General features: G+C 44.5%; 1 protein-coding gene across 3 annotated transcripts in view; it reads right to left on the reverse strand.

Moving 5' to 3' along the window:
- Positions 1-1,920: 1,920 nt before the first annotated feature.
- The window catches only part of Cep41 (centrosomal protein 41), a 41,244-nt gene continuing 17,437 nt past the window's right edge, over positions 1,921-25,727 (reverse strand). For 2 of the 3 annotated variants that reach the window (XM_087658665.1, NM_001415927.1), the window contains 9 exon segments: positions 19,652-19,699; positions 15,573-15,634; positions 14,462-14,531; positions 9,259-9,403; positions 7,324-7,475; positions 6,832-6,899; positions 5,729-5,843; positions 4,995-5,210; positions 1,921-4,372 (listed from right to left, as the gene is read on the reverse strand). In XM_087658665.1, coding sequence (XP_087514791.1) covers positions 4,224-4,372; positions 4,995-5,210; positions 5,729-5,843; positions 6,832-6,899; positions 7,324-7,475; positions 9,259-9,403; positions 14,462-14,531; positions 15,573-15,634; positions 19,652-19,691 — 1,017 coding nt within the window. In that variant the 5' untranslated portion in view covers positions 19,692-19,699 and the 3' untranslated portion in view covers positions 1,921-4,223. 3 annotated transcript variants of the gene reach the window in all.

Raw genomic sequence — 25,727 nt, forward strand, 5'->3', positions numbered from 1 at the left:
GAACACAGTACAGGTAGAGAGAATTTGCTTTTCATTCAAGCAAGGGGGGATCAGCACCAGAGGGGACCAGTGGGATAAACAAAGAAGTGGCTCGTGAACTTTCATAAAATTGTGTGTGGAATCCTGTTCTGTCAGAATTTAAGCTGTTTGTACTTCTGCTGGTTATATTTCTAAATGCCATTATCTGATCTTGGCACCAAGACAAGGCTGGCATGATAATCTCAATGATTTCTGTCTGTGGTACACGCATACGCACATGGTACATGCGTACACACACGGCACATGCGTACGCACATGTTCCTGTGGATGTGCTCATGAGTGTGCATGGAGGCCCGAGGTCTTTCTCAGTTGTCCGCTGTCTTGTTTGATGAGGCGGGGTGAGACTCACCCTCTCTCACCAAACCTGGAGCTCACTGACTTGGCAAACAGGCTGGCCAACAGCTCCCAGGGAGCCTTCTGCCTCCCAGTGCCGGGACTGCAGTGTGGACGTGCCTGGCCTTCTATGTGGGTGCAAGGGATCTGAACTCAGGTCTCCATGTTTGCACAGTGAACACTTTACCCAATGAGCACTTCCAGCCCCTGATTTCAATAATCACTGAAAGTCTGCAGAAGTTTAACTACTCAAATGCATTTGGAACCCTGGGAAGCACACTGAACCTCGTTTTATTGCTTTTTATGTGAACAATACACTTGCTAATAAAAATGATTGAATTGATATAAGTATTCAACATGTTCACATAATTTAATCGAATTATAATCCATATGGTTCTGATTTTGTCTTGGAGAGAGAAGTATTATGGGGCTTAGGTTTTTGAAAGAATTGTGAAGAACAAAAATGTACATTAAAGACATTCGACACTTTGTTAAATATTCTTAGTGACTGATTATCTTCAGGGTTGAACAAGAAGAGGAACTCACGGATTTATGTGCAAGCAGACTAAAATCGGTTATGTCCCCAAACATGTCAGACAACATAAGAGACAGACTCTGTAGACAATAAACAACCTGGCGGGAACGAAAACCAACGTGAAAGATCACCGCATATTTCTTCCAGCTCAGGGTCCTGACAACTTATACTCCACAAGGGAACTGGGGAAGGAGGTTTTGTTTTGTTCTGTTTGCTTATGAGTAGCTTAATGTCTTAAGTTCTGTAGAATTTAACCAGCACCACAGGCAAAGCTCCCTGAGCAACTAACGGGCAGTATTTATTCTAATTCCTGTTTGCAGCAAGTCCGACTGCTGGCTCTGCTTCCCACCACAGAGAAAGAAAAAAGAAAACTACTTTTAGGCTCTTTACTCATTCCACGGATTTTCAACAGACCCAGCCTGAGGTTACAGCCCAGGATGTCCCCCCCCCCCCTCTTTTTGAATGAACACTGTAGCTTTTTCCTTCCTCTCTCCCACCACTTCCTGCCTCTCTTCTATCTTCCCTCCTTTGTCTCCTGGCTTCCTTCCTGCCTGACCTCTTAAATAGCGTACCCCTTAAATGGCCTCCCTTTCTTAAACACATACCCCCTTGGGGAGATAAACATTTTATTGACGAGACACTGGGCAGAGCTAGGACATCACGTATCTTTGAGCGCCTTCCTCACAGAGTGCCCAAGCCTCTAGACAAGGGGGACAAGCCAGTCCCCAACACAATGAGACGAAGCCATGAGATAGTCAGCCAAGGTAGCAATCCGGCCCTGCCTGAGTTCCAGGAAAAACACTGCTCTCCTGACTTGAGAGCTATGGTCTCTTGCTCTAAACCGGAATGATTTCCAGATTCATTGAGGCAAAAAGCATACGCCTTTCTGGGAAATGCAGTAAAAAGAGGTACATTTTCAAATCACTCTAGTCTCCTGGGGCTCCCCCAAATCAATCTGACGGAAAGGAAGAGAGAGGTTGGCAGGTTTTAGCACATTAATAGCAAACGACAAATTAGTAACTACGTTCTTTAATCTTCAACATTCATAATTGCACAAAGTATCACTGATCATTTAAATAATACATGTGAAACAATCTAAGGAAGAAACTGGTAAAGCCCAGTGCTGAGAAGCAACCGCGTCGGAGAGTAACACTGAGTGCAGAGGGGACCAGCTCTCTTGGAAGTTTGAAATCCTTGCCAACGGGGCAAAGAGCTATGGAGAAACACATGGGAATAGATTCAGCCTGCTAGACCACACCAGTAAATACACAGCGACTCTAACAGCTTCGCTGGAACAGACTCTGCGACGTATATACAATCATTTCTAACACTAACACCCAGTGCAGGAATGCAGAACAGGAACCGATAGAGACTTTCGAAACAAAATTGGGTGAAGAGGTCTACCTCCTGACTAGCTGATGTTAAACTGGCAAACCAGAACTTTCTTACTGAGGAAAAGCATTTTCCTTAAAAATGTATATATGTCAAAGATGACTGAAAATCTTCTCCATGCTAGGGGAAAGCTGAGTGTGGAAAAATTTGCATTTTTCTATCTATGCTGTAAAGAAAATAAAAAGCCAGTGCATTTTGGCATTAGAAAAAGGCTGAACTAAGTTCTCAGGCAATAAATCTATGGGGAAACACGACAGGCTCCTCATTAAAGCTATGTGTACGTTGGCTGAATTTTATACACGATTCTCGAATCTTGTGGAAATTTGGGCACGGCTTGACATCTGAACAATGTCCCTGGTTTGTTTGATTTCTAAAGCATTGGAAAATGTTGCACTTTGGAAATCAAGGAGAGAAGAATAAACACATTCTGAACCAGGGCTGGGTTGACCGAGTTATTTTTCCATATGTCTCCATGAGATATTTATTACATTTATTTCTCTTACAAACACAGCCTCAGTGCTAGAAATACTGTAAGCCTTTTCCTTTTTTTTTTTTTTTAAAGTGGTGAAGAAATCGTACTGCTAAGGCGAATCTTACCCACCAGCAGTAACTACCTAAGGATAGGCAATTTTCAGCTGGCTTTTCAGAAGCTGGTTGCCATGACAAAGCGCACAATTTATTCTTCAGTCCCTTATCAGAGCTACGATCACAGACCATAAAAATGAACAAGGCTCGTCCTTGCCTATGACTTCATGGGCCTCATCCTTACCTGAGGTCTTTTGTTCCCCCAATTAAATAGAATGGATGTCAGTCATCTAGCAATTCAATTAATGCCGATTCGAAATTCCGGCCAAAACCAGAATCTATAATCACAGACTTCTAATCACAGCTCAGTCGTGAGAATGAAAAGCAAGCAGGAAATTGCACTAATTACTCAATTAGACTAATACTGTATTTTAAGCAAGGGCTTAAGGGGTTGTCAGCCCTGACAAAGGACTCACGAGTCCTCCTCACCTGTGTGTCCCCTTGTCAAAGTGAAGCTTTCAAATGACCGTGATTTCTATCCATCTACTATCGCGGGACTCAAATCAGGCAATGGGAAATTTTAATTGATATAAGGCTCATAATGAAGGGGACAGCTGCAGCGGCCTCCCGGGCAGGGTTCTCAGCATAGACCTGTAGAATACTGGGGTCTTCTGGTGAGGACAGCTGAGCACACAGCTTTCTGGTCCCGGGAAACCATTTAAGGAGGGGATCATTTTGCAGAGAGTTTTTCTGCTAAACCAGTAAGATGGACCCATGCTCACGGATCACCCCTCAGCTTCAAGTGCCCAGCAGAGCCTGCAGCACATAGAGCCTGCAGCACGTAGAGCCTGCAGCACGTAGAGCCTGCAGCGCCAGCACATAGAGAGCTAAGACTCAGCCAGCCACCTGGCCCAGTGTGGGGCCTGTGGGCTGCAGGAACCAAGAACTCATCTGTGCCCCTGGGGACAGTGGCCAAGGCCAGGCCCACCTGGAGAATTTTTCAGAAATCAACAGTGAATGAAAAAAGCTGGCTGGGAAGAACACAGCAGCAGATGTGACTGAATTATTTAAAGAACAACACTGGTTACAGACCAAACAGGCTGGACCTTATTTAAAAGAAAGTATCTTTCTTTTTTCCTATTCAGTTTCAAAAGACATGAATCTTGTGTAAACAAATAGGGAAAGCAACTAGAGCCTGCCTGTCAAGCCTCTGGCTTTCGTGGTCAGCTGTCAAAATCCTTCCTGAATGAAGGGAAGGGAGCTAAGACAGTGAGAAGTGGGCCTGGTCCAGCCCGAGTAGCATGGCTGTTTCCCTACAGCAGTTCTGAAAAGGACCAAGTTGGGAGTGTTGGGGGTTCCAAAAGGAGGGGACATTTATTTGACTAAACAACACAGGCCTTCACTTCCAGGGTTTGCCTTGCAGGTGACCACTGTTGAGTGTTCGGGAGTTCGAGTGGCTGGTAGGACAGCCGGTGGGCAGGTTTTGGCCACCCCGGCCGGCAGGCACCTTCAAGTCTCTTCCAGGAGAGTTATTCTGGTTCAGTCGGCCTGAAAAGGAGCAAGAGAAACAGAGGGGCAGGGCTCAGAAGAAAGGTTCCAGGGAAAATCAGCCAAGAACACTTTTAAGCTAATGATGCTTAGTCTCTGGCCACTGTTAGACTAATGAAGTCCTCTGCGGCATCTCCTGAGGGCCAGGGATAATCTATTGCTCAACCCTGAGCTCAAGTGATGTTGGGAAAAGAGTGGGGATGGAGAGAAGCCCACCCACTCTATCTTCTTTCCCTTCGTTGTTATCCTCAACAAATCTGGTCTCCTACCCCTTTCTTGAGGGGTGATTGAGGGGATGGAGAAGAGGAGGCAGAGGCAGAAGCAGGAAGACAAAACAGGGGCTCTGGGCGGGGCTTTAAGCAAACCCAGAAGCAGAGAAGGGAGGAGATCTTCCAGGAAGGAATCTGAGCGCCCATACCTTGTCTGTCCTCTCTGCCCAAGACACATGCTCCCGTGTTTGTTCTCAACGCCCAATCCTGCCATTCCCGTCTGCCCCTCCCCCAGTACCTGTGTGGTCATAGAGTCTCAAGCACTTTAAGATAGAAAGATACTTTTTGCATGGTGAGGGATATTCAAAGGAGCACAGCTCAGCTCCACACAAACAAAGGTCAGAATCTCTTACTAGGGTTGTTGGCTGGTCCCTGGTCCGCTTCCAGGTAACATTCTATCTTTTTTAAGTCTTCTGGGGTAAATCTCCACTTGTTCTCAGCTGGCAGGGCTGGCATTTTGGGGCCAGGTCGTTTCCGGACAGAACCAAAAGGAAGGGCCTGTTGGCAAGAGGCTGGCAGGGAACCAGTGACCAGTCCTTCCGGAAACTTCTGAGCTAAGACTTTCAGACCTATCATAGGAGAACATCAGGAAAAGCAGGGTTAACATAGCCAGGCCACAGCCAAGCTGGAGGAGGCCTGCACATCTCCTGGCCCCTCGGCTGGGTCAACATATAAGCTGGGAATTCCATCGGAAATTGTTTGCTCAAGGTTTTAGCATTTTACAGAACCCTGCAGTGATACTCTTATCTTAGGAATTAAAAACATGTGCCTGCCTTAATCCTAGCAGTCAGGATGCTGATGCCTGAAGATTAAGAGTTTGAGGCCAGCCTGGGCTATGTAGCAAGATCCTTTCTCAAAAACCATAAAAGTCTCAAATCAACAAAACCAAAAAGTGAAAAAGTGAACTTCCCATTTCCCCAAAAAGCAAAACCCACCCAACATGTTGACAGAACCAGAGGACACTTCACTTGAGAAGTGAAGCTTTCTCTCTGCCTAGCATTCGGGTCCTAGCACTGAGGTAGCAGCGTGGGTCTGAAGGGCAGCTGAGTGTAGAAATCCAACCTGTAAGACAGACAACTTTGCTCACCCCCGGAAAGCATGAAGAGGTTTTCAAACCCGCGCTCGCACATGGTGGTGGCTGCCTGGCTGGCTAGCCTCTCGTCGTCATCGTACAAGATGATGATCTTGCCATGAGCATTTTTCTGTGAGATGAGTTAAGGTTCCAAGCACGGAGCTAAGACTTCTAGACAACAAGCACCTGGTGGCCAAGGTTCATCCTTTGGAGTGCACGGAACACCAGGACTCATTCTTACCATGGTTTTCTAGTCACAGAAAGTGCCCGGGACGGGACGTGGCTGCTGTGCTTTGGGAACTGCCGTGACCTAAGTCCTGACAGTGTGAGCTGCATGCTTGACACCTTCTTACTCTTTTACCTTTACAATCCCGGAAAGGAGAAGTTAACAGCCTCCATCTTAAGTTTCTTTGTCAAATACATCACTGAATGCCTCCTTACCGCAATACAGTGGATTCACTAAACCACTCAAAATAAAGGGCAGCTTTGGAAATACGTGCTGTCAGGACTGGGGCTTCCACACAGCCTACATTAGCATGGGGAAATCACAGACGGGAATGACTTCAACTCTGTCAGGACAACACACACACACACACACACACACACACACACACACACACACAGAGAGAGAGAGAGAGAGAGAGAGAGAGAGAGACTACTTAGAACAGAATGAATAGCTCAGGGTGGTAGTAACAGTTGACATTCAAGTGTCTGAGAACAGGACAGTTTGTTTTCTTTTTTTAACACTTTCAGTATTTTTTCTACTTGTATGATTTTTATGAGTGAAAAAGAAAACTAAAAATGTTAAAAGAAAATAGAAAAATCTTTTCTTCTTCAGTTCAATTTGGGCAAAGCCTTCCAGAAGAGCCATAGCCTCAGGGTCTTCAGCAGATTATAAATGCTCAGCTAGTGCTTTATGTTATGGTGAGGCACAGTTTAAACGGACCCACCTGTCTGAACAGTCCTAACTGCTCAGCTGCTGCCAGGAATCCAAAATCTAGAATATGGTTAACATCAAAGTTCCCTTGCAGTTTTCACACTCGGAACGTGGCTCCTGTTTAAGTTTGAGTCTTAAAATCCCGGTAACATCCAACTCCTTAAAATACATGGAAGGATACATACTCAAGAATATCGTTTGAATAGGGGTTCATTGTCCTGGATAGAGTTGCAATGGGGTAACTGTAGGCTACAAAGAGAAGAATACAATCAGAAAGCCTTGAGCTCTCTTACAAGCTGACCCCACTTCCCAGCTGGCTTACAGTCTAAGAGGTAAATATACTTTCAAAGCCCATGAGCCGTAGAGCAAAATACCCCTAAATGTGTCAGGAAAGAAATGAAAGAAAAGGGGCTCCATGAACAAAGCAGGAAGCCCAACAGCACTGCTCGCTGCACTGTGCCCTGGGCCTGTGGGGCACAGAGAGCACAGTCAGCCTCAGAGAGGACACGGTGGTGCTCACTCCAAGGGTCTCCAAGGGTCTCCATGATGGAACCTGCACTGTTTCCCTACTGCTCACCCTGTGCTAGGATCACGCTTCCCGGAATCTGTGTCCCCCACTGCTCGCCCTGTGCTAGGCTCTGCTTCTGGGACTTAGGGGCCCCTTCTCTCTTACCCCCGACAATGTGACACTGCTGATAAGAATCTCTGTCACGCACATCTAGCAGCAGGAAGGGACAGTCGGGATAAGGCTTGTCTTTGCCACTGGGCTCTTCTTTCTTTACGAGCCCTTTGTCTACATCCAGTTCCCCAACGCCACTGATGACGCTGTAAGCAGAAAAAAAAATAGTTCATCAGAAACCAGTCAGGGGTTGGAGGTTTAAAGGTCAAGTGCATGTCTTCAGAACGGAGAGATGAGGAACCTTGTCTTTTTGAAAGGCACCCCAAAGAAAAAGTAAATGGGCAGAGTGCCTCAGTTCTGTCCAGAAGGCTGTTCTACTACTGAACCCCAGGTTGGGATTACTGTGTACGTATTATTTTCCTCACTCAGAGAACAAAGCCAAGTCACTATAGGACTGAGGGGTAGAAAGTATAGGGCGCGTGCTGCCTTCAGCAACCAAGGCAACATTTAGAGAAAGGGAGAGAGGACCGTCAATCCAACAGGATGTAAGGTGTACAAAAACATTATAAATGGGCAGAGAATAAGGTTTGCAGGACAAGGGAAATGCGGACGATGTCTGTGTATGTTAAACACAATATAAAGTACCAACAGTGTTTTATCTGTTTCATGTACAGTCTTGGACCATATGGAGACAAACCAGTCAAGTGTGGACAAACTATGGTAACACTCCCGTCAGGTGGCACGCAGTGATATGGGAGCCAGTTTAGTTAGTTAAGTACGTTCTCTGATGCATCACAGGAAAAAAAAATCACCTAATGACATATTTCTCAGACCGTGCCATCATGAAGTGACACGTGACCATACTTACACAACGGCCTATCCAGTGTGGACACGGAACCTCATTTTCAATAGTTATCTGCACTTACTTCCAATTTACACAGGACACTGATGAGCCTGAAGAGGCTTTTAGAGTTAGTGGCATTCACATAATGAGACAGTGGAAGAGCTGGGATTAAAATAAGGGAGTTCATCGCTGACAGTTCTGTTTCTAAGGTCATTAAACATGAGCTGTCATCTTAATGTCATAGAGAAAATGTGGCAAGAACATCAGAGGACTAAGGGGCTGTGAACAAAATGGCAAGTAGCAAAATGATGGTAAGGAAGTCTGAAGACGCTACTGTTCTCAGACATCTGAGTTGTTGCAGAACCAGGAATCCGTGTGTGGCCTAGTTCCTCTCCATCTCAGGACTTCGGTCTGCATTTAAATCCAATAAACACTGTGACTCCATACCACACAGAGAGCATTTCGATGATGGGAAGGGGAAGAGGACCTCCTTGATAAGAACCTGCACTCTTGGTGGAAGCACTGGTGGCTTCAATCTCTTCCTTTTAATGTTGGGGGTGGGGTGGGGTGGACCATACGTTTGCAGAAGTCCTCAGAGGTCAGAAGGTAGTTTTGAGCTAACTATGTGTTGAAAGCCAGCACCTGCTTATAACCGACATTTACATTTGGGAGAAGTGACACATGGAATAAGCTCTTGTAAATGAAAAGGATGAGCTATGTGCAGTTTTAGCACGAATGCCAGTGGCTGGCATCAGTTTCCTCCGTACCTGTCCCATGCCAGGGCACGCTGTGGCACTGTGTCTTTCTTACTCTAAACAGGACAATATGAGCTTCAGTAGACAGGACAAAACTCATAGTCAGAACAGAAACCCAGAACCTGAAAAAGTTAGACCCTAATTAGCCCACACGCAGAAGGGCTGAGGAGAACAGAACCAAGAAGTGACAATTAACCCGTGCCTAATGATCTGCTTCCGCGGGAACTCAGTGAGAAGTGAAAAGGGCACAGGCAGCAGGTAAATAGAAAGAAATGTCAAGGTCTGGGGTGAAGATGTGGGATGTCACTGCTGCCAGCTCTGCACCAGGTAAGGATCACTGAGATGGGTTAGAAGAATAACTCGAGTGAATGCACGGACCAATACAAGTACCTCTGCAGAGTGGAGCGGCTGGCGTCCCCTGCTCCCGTGCTGTTGATGAACTGGACAGGGCTGGGCGACTGTTCCTCAGGGCTCCCTTTCCCATTGGTCTTGGCAGCAATGTCAGTGTCAGCCTCTGACGTTGCAGAATCACTGTCTAAAATTTGCAATGAAGAAATACTTAGGGCTGGTGAGACGGGTCAGGGGGTGGAGGCGCTTGCCTTCAAGCCTGACGACGTGAGTTTCATCCCTGGAATCCACACAGTGAAAGGAGAGAACCAATTCCCAAGAGTTACCCTCTGACTTCCACATGCACATGGTTATACGTGTGTCCGCCCACTCACGCCACTCATAAATGTAGTTTTAAAAATTAAAAAAGTAATCAAATTGAATCTCAGAATCTGAAGTAACTTATTAAGTATTTCCACTGATAAAGCTTAAAAAAATCATATCACTATCACAGTTATTCTAAAAGTCGTTACACAAGGAACTCTCAAAGCACAGTGAAGTAAACCCCAGGAGTTCCCCACGGCCCTTTCATGCTGTCCACAGTGAAAACGATTTCTTAGATGTTATATGCCCCACCCTCACCCCAGCTGAGGCCAGGCCCTGGTGCCCTGAACCTGCTAGGCAACGGCTCTACCAACGGAGCTACAGTCACAGTCCACCATTTTTTAACTGTATTTATATTTGCTCTAATGGTACAAAGAGGACAGTATGCAAACTCCAGGGCTCCAGTAGGCGTCGAGGAAGTGGCACCACATTTATTAGCAGTCATATTTTTTCCCTGTTGCACAAGCTCTTACAGTAAATAAATTTGGCAGTCATATTAAAAAGTGTCCCTTATAACAGTGATTAATAATTTTCATTAAATCTCACCTTGAATGGGTGTGGTGGCTCACGGCCGTAGTCTTGGCATTTCGGAGGCTGAGACAGGAGGATTAATGCCTGAGTTACAGAGTGAGACTCGAGGACTCTGTCTGTGAGGCAGGCATGCCTTTGGAACATTTGGAAGGAATGGTAGCTCTCTAGATTCCCGTCACTACGGCAGTGTCGGGGAAGTGCTGCAAGGCTTGCGAGGCTGGGGCTCAGCTAAATATTTTGCTGTAGACATCTTGTTTGGTAAGAAAATCTGGGTCCTTAGACTTGTATATTTTGGAGACATTGTCTCAAAGATAAATTGAGTGAATATTCCCTTAAAGAAAACAGTTGATGGCATTTCTTGTCAGTGGCTAACTTCTGAACAAAGCCCATAATTTTGGAACCAGTATTTGGCATTCAGAGGTGAGCTGTGAAGAAGCTCCCTGCCCCTCACAGTGACACAGTTCTGAGTTCCATAACCAGTGAATGACAGCTGACAGATAGGAAACCACACACAGGCAGAGAGCCTGAGGCAGACCAGAGGACTTTAACAGGGCATAAAGGCCCATGGGTAAGGGGTCAGAAGCCACTCTACAGTGGATCCTTAGGAAGCAACTGGCTGAGCTGGTACACGTCTGTGATCCAGCAGGAGGATGGGAGCTTGAAGCTAGGCTGGAAGGAAGGGAAAGGGTGGAAAGAGAAGAAGAAAGAAGGAAGGGCAGGAGAGGAGAGGGAAGGAAGAGAGGGCTGCAGAGAGGGAAAAAAGGAGGGAGGGAGGATGAGCCAGTTATGAGGCTGTAGTGTAGTGTTGAAGGCACGCATGACGGAAAGGGCTGGTGAACTACGCTGTCTCCTGACTAACTACAGGTCTGGGGAGCCAGAGTTTCTTGACAGACTTCAACCCAAACAGCACATTGCACCAACTGAAGGCAAGGCAGATATCAAAATCAGCTGTTGCCTGCTAAAACGGACATAAAAGAAATGTACAAAATACTTTCAGCCACTTGATAAAATTCTGGGTTGGAAATTAAAGATTTTTTTTTCACTATAAAAATGTTTTTATGGATTGGGGATACAACTCAGTGGAAGAGCATGTGCTTAATATGTGCATAGCCAAGGGTTTGATCACCAGTATAAAACACACACACACACACACACACACACACACACACACACACACACACAGAGAGAGAGAGAGAGAGAGAGAGAGAGAGAGAGAGAGAGAGAGTTTATTTATGATGGGGTTAGGATTGATATTTTTATCTGCAGTAATGAATATTACTTAAATTCTCAGGTTAAAATTTTATATACTAAATTTGAATAGATACAGTTTACATATACCAAAGCTCTCTGGGTCTTCAATAATCTTTAAGAATGTAGAGGGGAGATGAGGCCACCACATGTGGGAATTTTCTATTCTAACAAAGACAGTGAAAGAATATAAGAGGCCTAACCATTACAAAAGACTAAGGTTTAATTTGTATACAACAATATGCCTAGAAACTGGACAAATAAACCCGAGGTTATGATTTAAATGTTACTAGCCACATAGAAATCTTTCCTGCACACTGATTAGAAGCCACAGGAAGACCTCACAGTAGTAACTGCACAATGGGACAACCCTGTGAAGTATAGCTGTGATGGCCGTCAGTGTCCACTCAGACCCTCGGGCTCCTTAGGCTCAGGAACAGCTTTATACTCTGGTCTCAGGAAAGACTTCAAGAGAAGCCACTTGTGGCTGTTCCTGACTGACTCTCAGAACTGGGTTTTTATCCTTAATACTGCTCTCAATTTTAACTGCTACAAATAAAGATGTTTCTCATCATTTGCGGTGTTATATTGGTTCCGGTTGAATCAAGACATTAATTATTGAGTGTGCTCACAAATCATTAAGATAAAGAGATGAGCATTGTCTTAGAAAAATAAAATAGGAGACGACATATAAAAATATTTATAAGAGAGAGAGGTCTAGTAAATGAATGTGTGGCACATACATAGACAAACAGCTCCATCCCATTACCAAAGGAATTAATACAGTCAGCTGCAGTTTTATCCAGGGCATGAGCAAGCAGTTTCTAAGCATGATTATTCCATGTTAGTGGCAAGGTGCTCTCATTCACTCCTGACAGGAATGTGCGCAGGTCACAACCACACTGGGGACGGTGTGGGAGTGGGTACCTTCAACCATCCGCAGCAACTCATTTTCAGGGGACATTGGGGCTCACGTGCCTGTTTACAGTGTGGAACTCTGTCATCAAAGGGACAAATCAGGAAACCCCTGGTACAGCCTACAGTAGAACAATTAAGTTAAGGCTTGTCCCAAGGATAGATAGAGGCAAGAACTCAACTTTACGATCCTGTTTTTGAAGTCTGTTTAATGACAAGGAAAATATGCATAAAAAATGCGAAGGCAGTGCAAAGCAGAGCTATAGGCAGAGAGCACACACTGACGGGGTGAGGGGGTGCAGGAAATGGACCCAGCATCCACACTGAGCATTATTTATCATATTTCTTCTGGATATATTTTTGCTGTCCTGAAATATATTTTTTTAGGTCAGGAAAAAGCATTAGCATTGTAGAAAAGAGAGGTTTGGGTTCTTCAGAGGTAACCAGCACATGTACAGGCCCAGTCAGTCTGCTCTCCAGGCACTTCTGACTGTGCTATTATCTGTGTAGAGCACTAGAAAAACACTATTACTTACACACTGTGGCGGCCTACTCTACGAGAGCCTATTTTGCTCTGCAAATTTATCTCAGAAGAGAAGATTGCATGTGCGCATATGTTCCCGTGCAGCCGTCTCAACGATGAACTAAAGGCCAAATCTGGGTGCTTACATAACCGGGGTAAAACTGGGAGTGCTCGTCTGAGGAGACGCAATTATCTCGTTACAATGAGCCCCTATTTCTCGGCTGGGTGAGAGGCATCTGTCAAAGATAATTCCCGTCGTTCTCAGATTCTCTTTATCCTCCCTAACAAAAAACAGCCCAGTGCAATGGCAGTTGAGTTGCACAAACCCGTGTTCAGACTTCCTGAGAACCTTGTCTTGAAATCAGAAGTTAAATTCCTGACCTACATCGACCTTAACGAACGCGTTCCTCTTCAGTAAACAGGCATTGATTGCAGGGTACTTCAGGATAAAATCAAGACCCGAAGTCTGTGTACTCCTTTCATGAGTGTACAACTAGACGGGTTTTATTTTCCAGTTGGTATTTAAGCAAGGAAATCTGGAGCCTGCTTATCTTCCTGGCCTTATCTCGCACCCAGTATCTAACCGTCCCTGAAGACCAGAGCCAGCCTGGATTACCAGATTCTCGGCATGGCGTGCAAGCTGGCCTTTCCTGTCCGAGCCTTGCTCAGGCTGCTCACCCCCCATAACTCGCACCCCTTTGAGGCCTAGTTCAGATGCCTCCGGGAAGCCTGTTTCTGTCTAGCTGGTAAACATCCTTCCTGAGAATTCCCATGGTATGTCACATATTTTCATAGGAATCCTGCAGAATCCCTTGGTGATACAATGAGAAAGCTGCTGCTGGAGATGTTTAGATTGGTGTCCAGGGTGAGCACTCAGCAGCTTCGCCACCCAGGCCTTAACTTGTGGTGCTCAGTCTCCCATCTGGGAAATGCCCCTTCCCGATGGCTTCTGAGAGCCTTAAATAATAAAATTCACACAAAGTACCCGGCGATGCAAACTTAACAAATGACCACTGCCTTCCTTCAATGTCCCTGCCATTCTGGGTAATTTTGTAGCATTGTGTCATTCTCGCTGACACATGTACATAGCTGTGTTTGCACAACAGCTCCAAATCCCATGGGAGCAGAGGTGTCTGCTCAGCTCTTCAGTCTTTTACCCGGCAGAGTCTGTAACCTGTGTGCATGCAGAAGACGTTAGAAATATTTGCTACAGCTTTTGCTTTTTTGCTCCCGCTCTGTCTGTCCTCTCATCCCTTCCCTGCCTCTCTCCCCATCTCTGTCCACATCCCCCCGGACCCCCCATGCTCATAGCCAGCCCCTACTCTCTCTCTCTCTGCCTTTCTGTCTTTACTACCCTCTCAACTCCCCTCCCCATGCCCTGAATAAACTCTATTCTATACTTTAAAAAAGGAAAAAAAGAAAATAAATATTTGCTGGAAAAAAGTGTATATTTAAACATCTTAAACAGTGTTATTGTGTCAGAAAACTTTTTTTTTTAAGAAAAGAGAATAATTAGGGCACTAGACAGCATTTCACTTAGAGTAACTAATTGCAAACAGACACATCAGTGACCCAAGTCCCTATGAGCACAACCATAAATGTACAGGGTGAACACTTCCATCAATGGTCAATCTGTTAGTTTCCTACGTCCTCAGTCCCCATTACCTTCGAGTCTTTGGATCTCCTCAGCTGTCACTTCCAGTGTTTGATCTGACAGGGAAGCAACTTGAATGACCTGACAGAAAAGAATGAAATGTGTAGAGATGTGTGCATATTTTTATTTTAAACAAAGGCAATTCTGTCTTTTACAAAAGACCGGGAAACTCCAAACATCAAAGACATCTTGTTTTAAGAAGCTGTCAGTGTACTGACTGGCAAATCTTACTGAATTTCAGGCCTCTTAAACCATCGGGCTGGTAATTTTACCACTGATGAATGTTCCAGAAAAAACAAAATAACAACAACAACAGAAAGCAAATCTCATTTAAAACATTAAATACAAACAACACAACAAAGAAACAAACCAACAAAAATGTTGCGGTATCAACATAGAAGTCCAAAATGATGGGTTAGGGTGAGAACCATGGCTGAGAGTTCAAGGCCACATCTTTACATAGTCTGCTTCAGCACAGCACAGGATTTCTCAAAAACACGATACTGACCTATAACAACACAAAATGGTGCCAACATTTCCCTGTACAATTGAGAAATAAAAGGAATTGTGGATGTGTCTTAACACGGTGTTTGTTTTTAAAGCACTGTCCACAGGGCCCCAAATCCAACTGGAGTGACATCAGTAAAGCTCTTGGTTGGATGTCATAGAGACACTCTGTCCATTATTTTTCAGAAAAAAAAAAAGTGTTTTTTCAGAAAATGCTTTGCCTGAAGTAAGGAAATTACTCACAGACGAGCAGTTTAGACAGAAGCTCAGGGAGTCACTTGGTTTTGTTTTTTTGTTTTTTTTTAAATCAAACAATCTAGAATTGAGGACTTTAGTTTCTAAATTTAAGTGTACAAAGTAATATAAAACCTAAACCACAGATCTGGTCACCAAGAATAGAATGCAGATGTATTTATTTTGTGGAACCCTTAAAAACAGGAGTACCACATTATCCTTTTGTGAACAGCACCCCCATACATACCAATTCATACCCTCCTGGTAAAGTATGAAGGCCAGAAACCACTCCTTGCAAAAAGACCCCAGAGATACCTAGAGTGGCTCCTATAGACCAGCACAAATGTGTCTTTACTCCAATAGGAAAACTGCTAGACTTACCAGCTGGGCAAAAGTGGTAACTTTTATTCTCTTGAAAAGTTCATCTTTTTTGTATCTATAATCTGAAAAAGCAAAACACGACATGCATTTATGTGGGTTCAGTTTGCTCTCTTTGGGCTATACTGTTTTTCTAGTTATCAAGTTATATGGCTTCACTTTCAAGTTATGAGTGTGCTTTTACACAGATGACTTGATTTTCACAAGGCAGTATGGTCTCCACCCTCCGGTGCCCTGGTTGACTGAGGAGCCTTCCTCTACGCTGCCTCCACAATGAACGGCCCGTTGTGTGGCATGCATTCTTCTGAGCTGCCTCAAATCCTTTGCAGAACAAAGCAAGGGATAAATGTCTACATTTTACAAATGGTGACAGAGACTAGGAGAGGCTGAGTTGCCTCGGGCCAAACAGCTGGTAGGGCATTTATACCCTGCCTTCTGACTCTGACTTCAAAGACAGCAATCATTTTATCCTGTGGTTGTAAACTATGCCAGAGACCTGAAAAATCAGGGGAGGGAGGGAGGGAGGGAGGGAGGGAGGGAGAGAGAGAGAGAGAGAGAGAGAGAGAAGAGGAGAGGAGAGGAGGAGAGGAGAGAGAGAAGAGAGAGAGACAGAGAGAGAGAGAGAGAGAGAGGAGGAGAGGAGAGAGAGGAGAGAGAGAGAGAGAGAGAGAGAGAGAGAGAGAGAGAGAGCGCACGCACGCGTGCTGGAGGTGTACTGTACAACAAGGAGAACACACAATACTTCTGCAGTAGCTGCCCACTTAAAAACGATTTGGGTGGTAAATTGTGTTTTGTGTTTTTACCACAACAAAAATCAAATCAGATCCAAGCCAATCTAAGCAATCTGTATTTACTTAGTGTTGTCCTTATAGTTTTGAAATACAACTCGAGTGAGGGTGCTTCTATTGTCGTATCAACAGCTCTTTGTGTCAGCTAGGCATGGTAGAACATCCATAACTCCAGCACTGGGAGGCAGAGGTAGGAGGATCTCTAGTTCAAGACCAACCTGAACTAACAGCAAGACCCTGTCTTCAAACAAAGAAGAACACATCTTTGTACCTCATCGAACAAACACGAAAACTCGATCTCACTTTCCTAATATCTGCTCTGAAGATTCTCACCAGAAGCTCACTTCCTGAAATTTTTCTAACAATGATGCTAATTTTAAAGCTCACATTGTTGAACTCTGCCCGCCTCTATCCTTCCTTCCCGTCCATGGTTTCTACACTGGTGCCCAGGCTCCTTAAAGACCACCTCATTATTTCAGAATTACTAAAGGTTAGCTGGATAATTGCCATGGCCTTCACAGAATGTCTCATAAACTGAGACTCCTAGCAACAAAGGAAAGGATTAAAGGTGTTTAAGATTATTTACTTGGTGTTACTAATCAGTTCCATGAATTCCCCAAAAACTCTGCACAAACCGGAAGGTTGCTTTGGAGGGTAATCTAAGCCTGATTTACCAAATATTCTAATAATTAGAGTCAGGAAATAATACTACCTTAGAACTAACCATCTGTTAAATATATTACGGCTCCTTCTTGCAGGGAATTAAAACTTCTCTATTTTAAAATGTCCTGAAGAGAGCAATTTGGCAAGTATACTATTATTTCTAGAAAGTTCTTAGAGCAGCTTCTGCTGGATAAGAAAGTTAATAAATGTGCCTGGATGCAAATCCGAACAGGCTGAGGAGAGTCCTCAAAAGAACAAGCAAGTTGCTACATTTCCTCCAAATTGCTTCTACCCTGCCCACCCAAAGTCACTTTTGTAAATCAAAATCGCAATAAATTAAACAATGGGAGAGCCAACATCTTTCAAGCAGCTTGGATTTTGACATCTGTCCATTGGTATCACTACATAGCTTGAAATACCTGTAAGTATAAAACGTATATACTAAAATCCCCTCTAGCTAAGCAGAGATTACACCGGACAAATACCATGTTTTGCTGTAGTTGGAAGACTGCCTTCTGCACAGCCCTTGGAGCCCACCACATCCTGCAGCCTGGGTGTCACATACCTGGTTCTGGCTGAGGCGAGCCGTCAATGGGACTGTCTGACATGGCTGCTTGGAGATACGAGATCAAGCCAAAGCCTTAAGCAGAGTTTTAAATTTTATAAAAAAGGATGGCTGGGACAACTCTGTTAGTCTGTCTTCTCAAGAGAGAGCACGGCTTTAAGAAAGGAGCTTCTGCTGCCTGGGCTCCTCTCAGACTCTGTAGGACAGGTCACCCCAGCTCAGGCACACGGGCCAGCTGTGCTTCTCTAATGAGTCGAGGGGCTGAGTCGGCCTCTCTCGAGTTACTGGAAGGACAGAGACCTGACTATCTAGGATGTTTCACACTGGGTCCAACTAGTGTCATCTAACCACCAGGCCCCAAGAATGGTCTTTGTCAGTGGTCAATAGCAGAGAGCATCGTTTTCCCCAGGTACAGTCCAAAGAATGTTCAGATTACAAAGGATTCTGCATTTTTAGAGTTCTGTCAAAACACATTACTAGCAAAGAAAAGGAAGTTGAACTCACAGAAGAAGACAAATCAAAGAAAGTAACAGAACAAGGTTTGTGGTTTCACAGACAGTGTGGCATCTGAGGTGAGGCCTGCAAAGGGCTGGGTCTAGGATGTCAAGAAACAAGGCAGCATTCTCCTCCTCCAGACCCAAGAGAACACTTGCAACAGAAACCGAGGGGAGCGTACGTGCCAAACCGAGTCTAAAGTGTTTCTGTCGGGAAGAGCACAAAGCATGGGAGGTGAGAGGAAGCCCGTGACTTCTAAGAAAGGAAGGAGCGAGTATGTTTAAGGATTCAATTCCAAGAACGGTTCTTTGCAGGACATAATCTCCATTTAAAGTTTAGAGACTCTGAAAACCACATTGAGCTCTTAAGAAATGTTTTAAAGCAAGGTTTAGCTGATCTGAGTGGAACAGGCCATTTCTTACGGGACAAATCCCTGGTAAGGACATGTGAGCTTCAGGTGGAAGGGAGCTGAGGGAGGCCACAAACCCGCAGAGAAGCAGGCCAGCTGGGTGCTGCCTGCCTCGTGTGAGCCGAGAACGACGGCAGGGCAGTGTCGGTGAGTAAACAGGATTTTCTTTCATACTTCAGAAATTTAATGCACCTTATGTAGATTAAGACACAAAACTGACATCATGTGAAATGCATAAGAAGGATCCTGCAACATTACATATATTTATTTAATATTAAATATGTATTCTAAAATCTCTACAGACCTGGGTCTTCTAGCTGAGTGTAGCGAAATAAAGAAAACAGCCCCAGGCAGCATCTACTGGGGATCTCCTACACTGTGCAATTAAAATGGGACATTATCTTTTTTTAATTAAAATTATCTACTGTACCAAAAAAAAAAAATTCTGGTTTATTTCAGAATTGTAATTTCCCTCCCAAGAAGATGCATGTTAGCAGAGCCAAGTGCTGAACTGAGGTAGGAGTCTCTTCCTGCTATAGGCTCTGGGCTTTCCTACTTCAGACCAATCAAATCCATCTTAGAAAATAGATGTTTTATGCCTTCTTTAATTCTGGCCCCAAGTTGTACATTTTATATTGATTGGTTTTGGACACAGATTGAAAAATGACAATTCTCTGTGAGGGCAATGCATTCAGTGACCAGTCAGACATCTCTGCAGAAGGCTAGCTTCTAAAAGGGATATGCGTGAAATATGGTCTTTAATTAAAAGACAACAGACTGCAGTGAAGGGCCAGTGTAGAGCACTAAGGTCAGGTCGGCTTCCTCAGACCTTCGTCTCCATGAACACTCGCCTACGAATATTCATAAGAGCATTGTTACCGTGTCTCAGGCCGGGACTGAACAAGACGACTGGGCGTCAGACAAAAAGGCCACACAGACGGCAGTCCAACACAACCAGGAACCTGGCTGTGACTGTGCCCATGTTCTAACGTTAAGGCCCCTTCAGGTGTAAGCTGATTAGCCGCAGCATGTCTGCCAGGCTCACCTGACCCCCACAGCCTGCCACACATGGCCACTGTAGATTGCAATGGCCAGCTGCTATCAGCTGATAGATGACTAGAGAGTCCATCCCTTCTCCCAGGGCATCAATAGCGATACTCACTTTTTTTAATCTCTTCTAGCTTCTCAATGTATTTGGTCATGCTGTTTCCTAGAAAGAGAGGGCAAATCTTAGATATGCTTTACTGTTGGGAAATGAATACCATCGTGAAATCAGGCTGAGGGTAAGCACCCTGTCAGCTGCTCTGTCCTGTTACAAGGGAACTTGGGAGAACAGGCAAACGAGCTGTGTGTGCTTGGTGAGCAGCCTTTCAGGTCAGGTAACAGCAGCTAGGGACAGGGAACCCATCAAGTGCTCTGCTCCACTGTGCACTGCCCCAACCTTCTTGGCCCCAGGCAATATAGCCACACTCCCTGTGTTTCCTTTTTATAGTCAGAGGTTTTCTGCCTCCTTCTATCCCCATAGCCTTCTGTGGTTAGGTATCCAGAGGAGGACGAAGAAAGAAGCAATCATCTTTGAATGTCTAGAAATCTGCCTCTGTGGCTGCCCAGGCAACTCTTCCCACTCCACTCTGTCTCTGCGGCTTCCCCTTCCCTTCCCCCGACCTTGTGCTTCATGCTGATGCTGCAGCCTGAACCAGACCACACAATCTGGGCACTAGTGCTCATCATGGACTTGGTGCGCCGAGGTTCCCACTGCCGTAGAGGACGCCCAGCCCTCATGTTTTATGGTCTGGTTCTACAGTACTCAGCACTAGCCAAGGTGGTTTGGAGTGTTTTCATGCTTTAAAACTGGCCCATGATCATTCTGGTTTCCAGATGAATTAAATTCTAGCTTACAAGCCAGGGCTGTTATTATTATTATTATTTTGAACTGAGTGTGCTGCAATTTGATTTGATTTAACATGGCAAGTTCTATCTTGCACCTAAATATGGTAAATGAAAAACACTCAAAATAATTTTCATTTCTACAGTTTTTGCTCCTCTTTAAACCTTGAGACTCAGCCTAACTTCAGATCAAAGTGATGTTTTCAACGAATGACATAAACTCACATTGTAAAGCACTCTTCTGAATTTCTCTTCATGTTTGGGTCAGAAACTGAGAAAAAAATATCCTGTCTTAAATCCCCAAATATATTTTCAAAATCATACCATACTTATTTGTTTTTAAAATTTTACCATGATTCATCACAGAATAAAAATCCACTATTTTAGGATTGTTACCACCACTGTGATCATCATTTTAGTCTGTTTTATCTTGTGACATGCTCTCTATCATGATAGTAAGGGTGCAGTGTACCCCTAAACTCAGGTGGTGCCCTTCTAGAAGTTCAGCAAGCAATTGGGGCTGCTAAGGAGGCCTGAAGCCTTCTCAAGAGAGACCCTGAATACATTTCAGAAGACCCTCCCAAGCTACCAAGAACCAGACAAAAAACAAATAAATCTGTTTTAGAAGCTTTGGGTTTATCTTTCTTGGGTCAAAGCTCTCTTCCACCTTTTGTGGGGGAGGATATACAAAGGGAAAGAAAGAAAGAGCCAATACTCCTTAAATGTCTAAAATAAGCCTTTTGACCGGAGAACTAACCCGGGAATTCCACAGCAGAAGCCATCGACTCTTCCTGGATCCCACCCCTCTTCCTACTGCAGCTCTGAACTCAAGTGTGGACTTGCCAGTCAACCCAATGAGGTTCTTAAGAAAAAGCCAATTAGTTTGCTGCTCAGCGTCTTACAGTCTTATCCTAAAAACACTTGACACAAGAACCCTAGTGACAGGCCCCTTCCTGTCTCCTTCGCTGTGTGTGCTTCAAGTGGCAGTTTCTTTAGGTTGGGGAGCTTCAGGCAGTCTAGTAAGAAAGCTTGGCTCATCAATTAGCCCAGCAAAGCAGCAATGATTGGAGGATTAGTGTCCCCAAGGTTTCTTGTGTGGTTCAGAGAACCACCTGGCTCTTCTGCCAGTGTTTATTGTAACTGGTCGTGAAGATCGAACCCCAGGCCCCCTGTGTGCTAGGCAAGGACTCTACCCTAGGTGATGGCCACGGTTCTTCTGTGGTTTTTAAAAACATTATAACCTGTATAAAGTGCTCTTTCTTTGATCATAGGACCACCAGATGCTACAAACTCCCTAAGGAATGGAAAACAACAGCTAGCCTCATTTATTTTATCTTTTATTAAAATTCTGCAGTGCTGGGGATTGAACCCACGGCCATTGAACATACTAAGTGAGTGCTCTACCACTGAGCTATGTGCCCGATCCTGAAAGCTAATTTCTTCACTATCAGTGTTTCCTGCAGGTTTGCATAGCACTCCATCTCACATCAGCAGACCTCCACCGGACGCTCAGAGGCAAGGGCTTCCCCGCATCCTTTGTTTTTCCTACTGAAGGAAAAAGGCAGGAAATCAAAGCCCTCTTGTATTTCTACAAATACCTGGGGAAAATATGAGCAAATCTAAAGGGGTAGTGACAAAGCGTTTTTCTTTAGAGCCTCCCGCTCTTCTCCAGGTATGGAGGAGACAGACAGCAGAGGGCTTTTCACACGGCTTCAGCTAGAGAGAGGAGACAGCGAGCGAACGAGCGAGCAAGTGAACGGGAGGACTGCCCCCGGCCCTGTAAACATCCGAGTGTCTGAGCAGTGGTACTTTATCAACTGTTTCCTAGTAATGTGTCAAGTAAGCACTTTGTCTCACTACATCTAATTGCAACAACATTACTGGAAATGGAGGAACTTCATAGGTCATTTATTTACAAACATGTCTTTTATACCAGAGGAGCCTGAAAAGCTATCAGAGAACTAATCTTTTAAGACTTAAAAAAAATCAAGTATTATTGCCAAATTTCCCTAAATAAGACTAATTAAAAAGCCAGACAAAGGAAAATAAAAGCTCAGCAGCCGTCCACTGCCCAGTACTGAACTGAGCTCTAGTGTGGCTGCCGCCAGCAGCTTGCTGACTTTTCCAGCACAGTCCTCACGGCTTTCCTGGAGCTCGGCTAACCTTCATTTTCTAATGTCCCCACACTGGCTTCTCCAGCAGGAAGGAGCTTTTCCCTCCCTGCACTCCTACAGCAAGCAGCTCACAAGGCATTTATCACTGACTGGACTGCCTTCTCTACCCTCCTCAACAGAGCGCCCAAGGCTATTTAATCCATGCACATCCACACGTACACTCACAGTCTTACTCCTGTGTTCTAGTGTAGGAGACACTGAAAAACACTGGCTGGGTGAAACATACTCCGAAACTCGGCCGTTGGAAAAGTCCTGAGAGTAAGTTATTTCGTAATGTAAGCGATCACACCCTGTGATTCACACACCCGATTTTCTGACTTTCTTTAAATGGTGATGTACAACTTGATTGATACACGATTATGTTACAGGGTACCTATATGAGCCATCGACTGCGGTGGCCTCGAAACGCCTAAGGCGATATTTAGCTTCTACCTTGTTACCACTCAAGTTGCAACGAAAGATCTCTAACAAGAGTTCCCCAATTTGAATCAAGAGAAAGAAACAACTCCATCAGTAGCCCTGTGCAAAGACAGAGTACAATCGATTCAGGGAGTGACTCACTGGTTTGATTTTTTTTCCCCCATTGTGTTGCTATAATTTAATAAGGCTATTTGTACTGAGCATGTAACAAAAGCAAATGATTTTGAGCAGCAGTAACTAGAGAGGGTAAGATTTATAAGGCAGGAATTCAGTTGCTAAGAGACAGCTCCACGGCTTTATTTTTCCTTCAATATTTCCCTCCTCTGTGGAGAAGTCCTTTTGGCTCAGAAGGAGCAGGAAGCGTGAAAGGAGGCACAGTGGTCCTTTGTTAACCCAGATGAGTTATATGTGGGTCTACAGCTTTCTGGTTTGTAAAGGCCTTTCACACACATTCCTTCCCTGACGTAAGAGACAAATCAAATACCAAATAAAAATGAAGTGCACGTAACCTGTAATGAGCTTGAGTGCTTAAGATCAAAACTATTAGTGAAGAGTCAGGAAAAGGAGAGACTAATGAAGAGAAAAGGAGATGATTGGTTGCACAGATGTAACAAAAGGGAGGTGACAGCCACAAAAATAAAACCATGCTAGGAAGACCAGTGGAGGAGGGCTGCGGGATTTGGATTGCTGCAGAAATGGGTAAGACTGAGAACAGCACCGAGAGAGGATGCTGCAACAAGGAAAGATGATCCCAGCTCAGGGAGAATGGGCCGGGCTACACACGCCCCTCAGCGAAGCCGCTGGGCTGCACACAGACCCAGACACAGTGCTCAGTACACAGCTGGGACTGGACAAAATGCTCCCAGGCACGGCCAGATTCACCTAGGACCTATGAAGCCCAGGAAGTGCTGGGAGTCAGTGTAATTCTGAGATGTCAGCCACAGCTCCACCAGGGTACAGGTTTCTGTGAGAAGTGGAGTCAGGAGTACAGACACAAAAGAGCCTCTTCCAAGAGGAAGGGACCTGCCTTTCAAGAAGATAAGACACGCCACAGAGTTCTTGATTTTGTGTGTGCATGAATGATTCTAAATTGATCACTATTCTATAAGAAAGGATTAAAGGCTCATCTACTTAGCCTAGAGATGGGAACTGCTCATTCGTTCCGCCCATTTCCATGTCTCTGGCTACGGAGCTTAAAAACACGCCAAGGTGAGACCTTCTCCCTGCGGCGTGGGCTCTCCGGTCCCTCTTAGTGTTTTCTTGAGGAAGACTCCTCAACATTTTACCTATGGCAATGCTAACCTTTGGGCAAAATGAAGTGTTCAGGGCTGCTGTACCCCTTGAGAGCCCCCAAAGGCAGGCAGGCTGTCCATCCTAGCACATAACCCACAAGTTCTGCACACAAAAATACGTGAAAATGCAAACACTAAAGACCTCTCCCTAAAGTTGATTGATGGCTAAATGTGAAACACACACAAAACCAAATGTTAGGAAAGGATTTTGCTCCCACAATGACTATAAAATATTTGGGGGCTTGAAGCAATAAGGCATGCTCTGGCCCTTCCAAAAGCTATTATAGAACTAGTTTGAGAGACTTTGCTTCTAGGAAAGACGGGTAGATGTAATTTACCCCTCTAGTTAAGTCCCACAAAAACCCCAGACAACCCACAGCATGGGAACATACATCTGAAAATCCTATTTCTGTTAAGAGTCCAGGATCCAGAATAAACAAAAGAACTTACAATGTGGAAAAGTAAGCACGTTTCAAACGAGCACCTCATCTGAATAGGCATCTCTCCATAGGAAATATACATGCACCAATAAGCACACAACGGTGTTCACCGTCCTTAGTTATCGGGAATACACAAGTTAAAAGCTCGTAAGATGATGGCCAGCACGGTGGATGAAGAGCAAGCATTGGTGAGGGTGCGAGAGGACACATCCCTCCCACACGGCTGCTGGCAAGGTAAAGTGATACGGCTTGATTAGAAAACTTTGGCATGTCTTCAGAAAAAAAAGAAGTATCATATGACTAGTAATTCAACCCCTCCATATATACACACGAGAACTAGAAACACATGCACACAAAAACTTGCATATATTGATGCTCTTAAGACACACTACACTGAAAAAGTATGGGATACCCATATAATAGGGCATTATTTGGCAATGGAAAGGAATGGAGTACCAACTTATTTTAGGCAAGCCTAAAATATACTACACTATACAATGGCAATAGGCAAATCCGCAGAAACAGAAAACAGGTCAATAGTTCTCAGCATAGTTAAAATGTTAATTCTCTCCAAACTGATAAATAATTCCCATAAAAAATCAGCCCTTTTATAAATGTAAATAGAATTATTCTTAAACGTATATGGAAAGGCAAGGGAATAGTTAAGAGAATTTTGCGAAGAACAGAGTGAGAGCAATAAGGCTACCCCACTCTGGTATCCAGTTTACTGTGAGGCTACATTCATCAAGACTGTGTGATATTGGCAAGAGACTACATATGCAGATCAAAGGGACAAAACAGAAACCAGGAAATAAGCCACATAAATATTCTCCCGACTGCTGACAAAGATGAGGGTGTCAGAGCAGGAGGACACTCCTAAATTAGAAAGTTAATCGTCACCTAAGCCAGCCGACTTCACATAAAAGCAGTACAAAATGTATCTCGAACTTTAAACGTAAAACCCAAAGACTTTCGGGAGAAAAGGGTGTCTGGGGTATAGTTTAGGCCAAAAGTTCTTAGATGAT

The sequence above is a fragment of the Rattus norvegicus genome, chromosome 4 (assembly GCF_021556685.1).
Source record: "Rattus norvegicus strain SHRSP/BbbUtx chromosome 4, alternate assembly SHRSP_T2T, whole genome shotgun sequence".
NCBI lineage: Eukaryota > Metazoa > Chordata > Mammalia > Rodentia > Muridae > Rattus > Rattus norvegicus.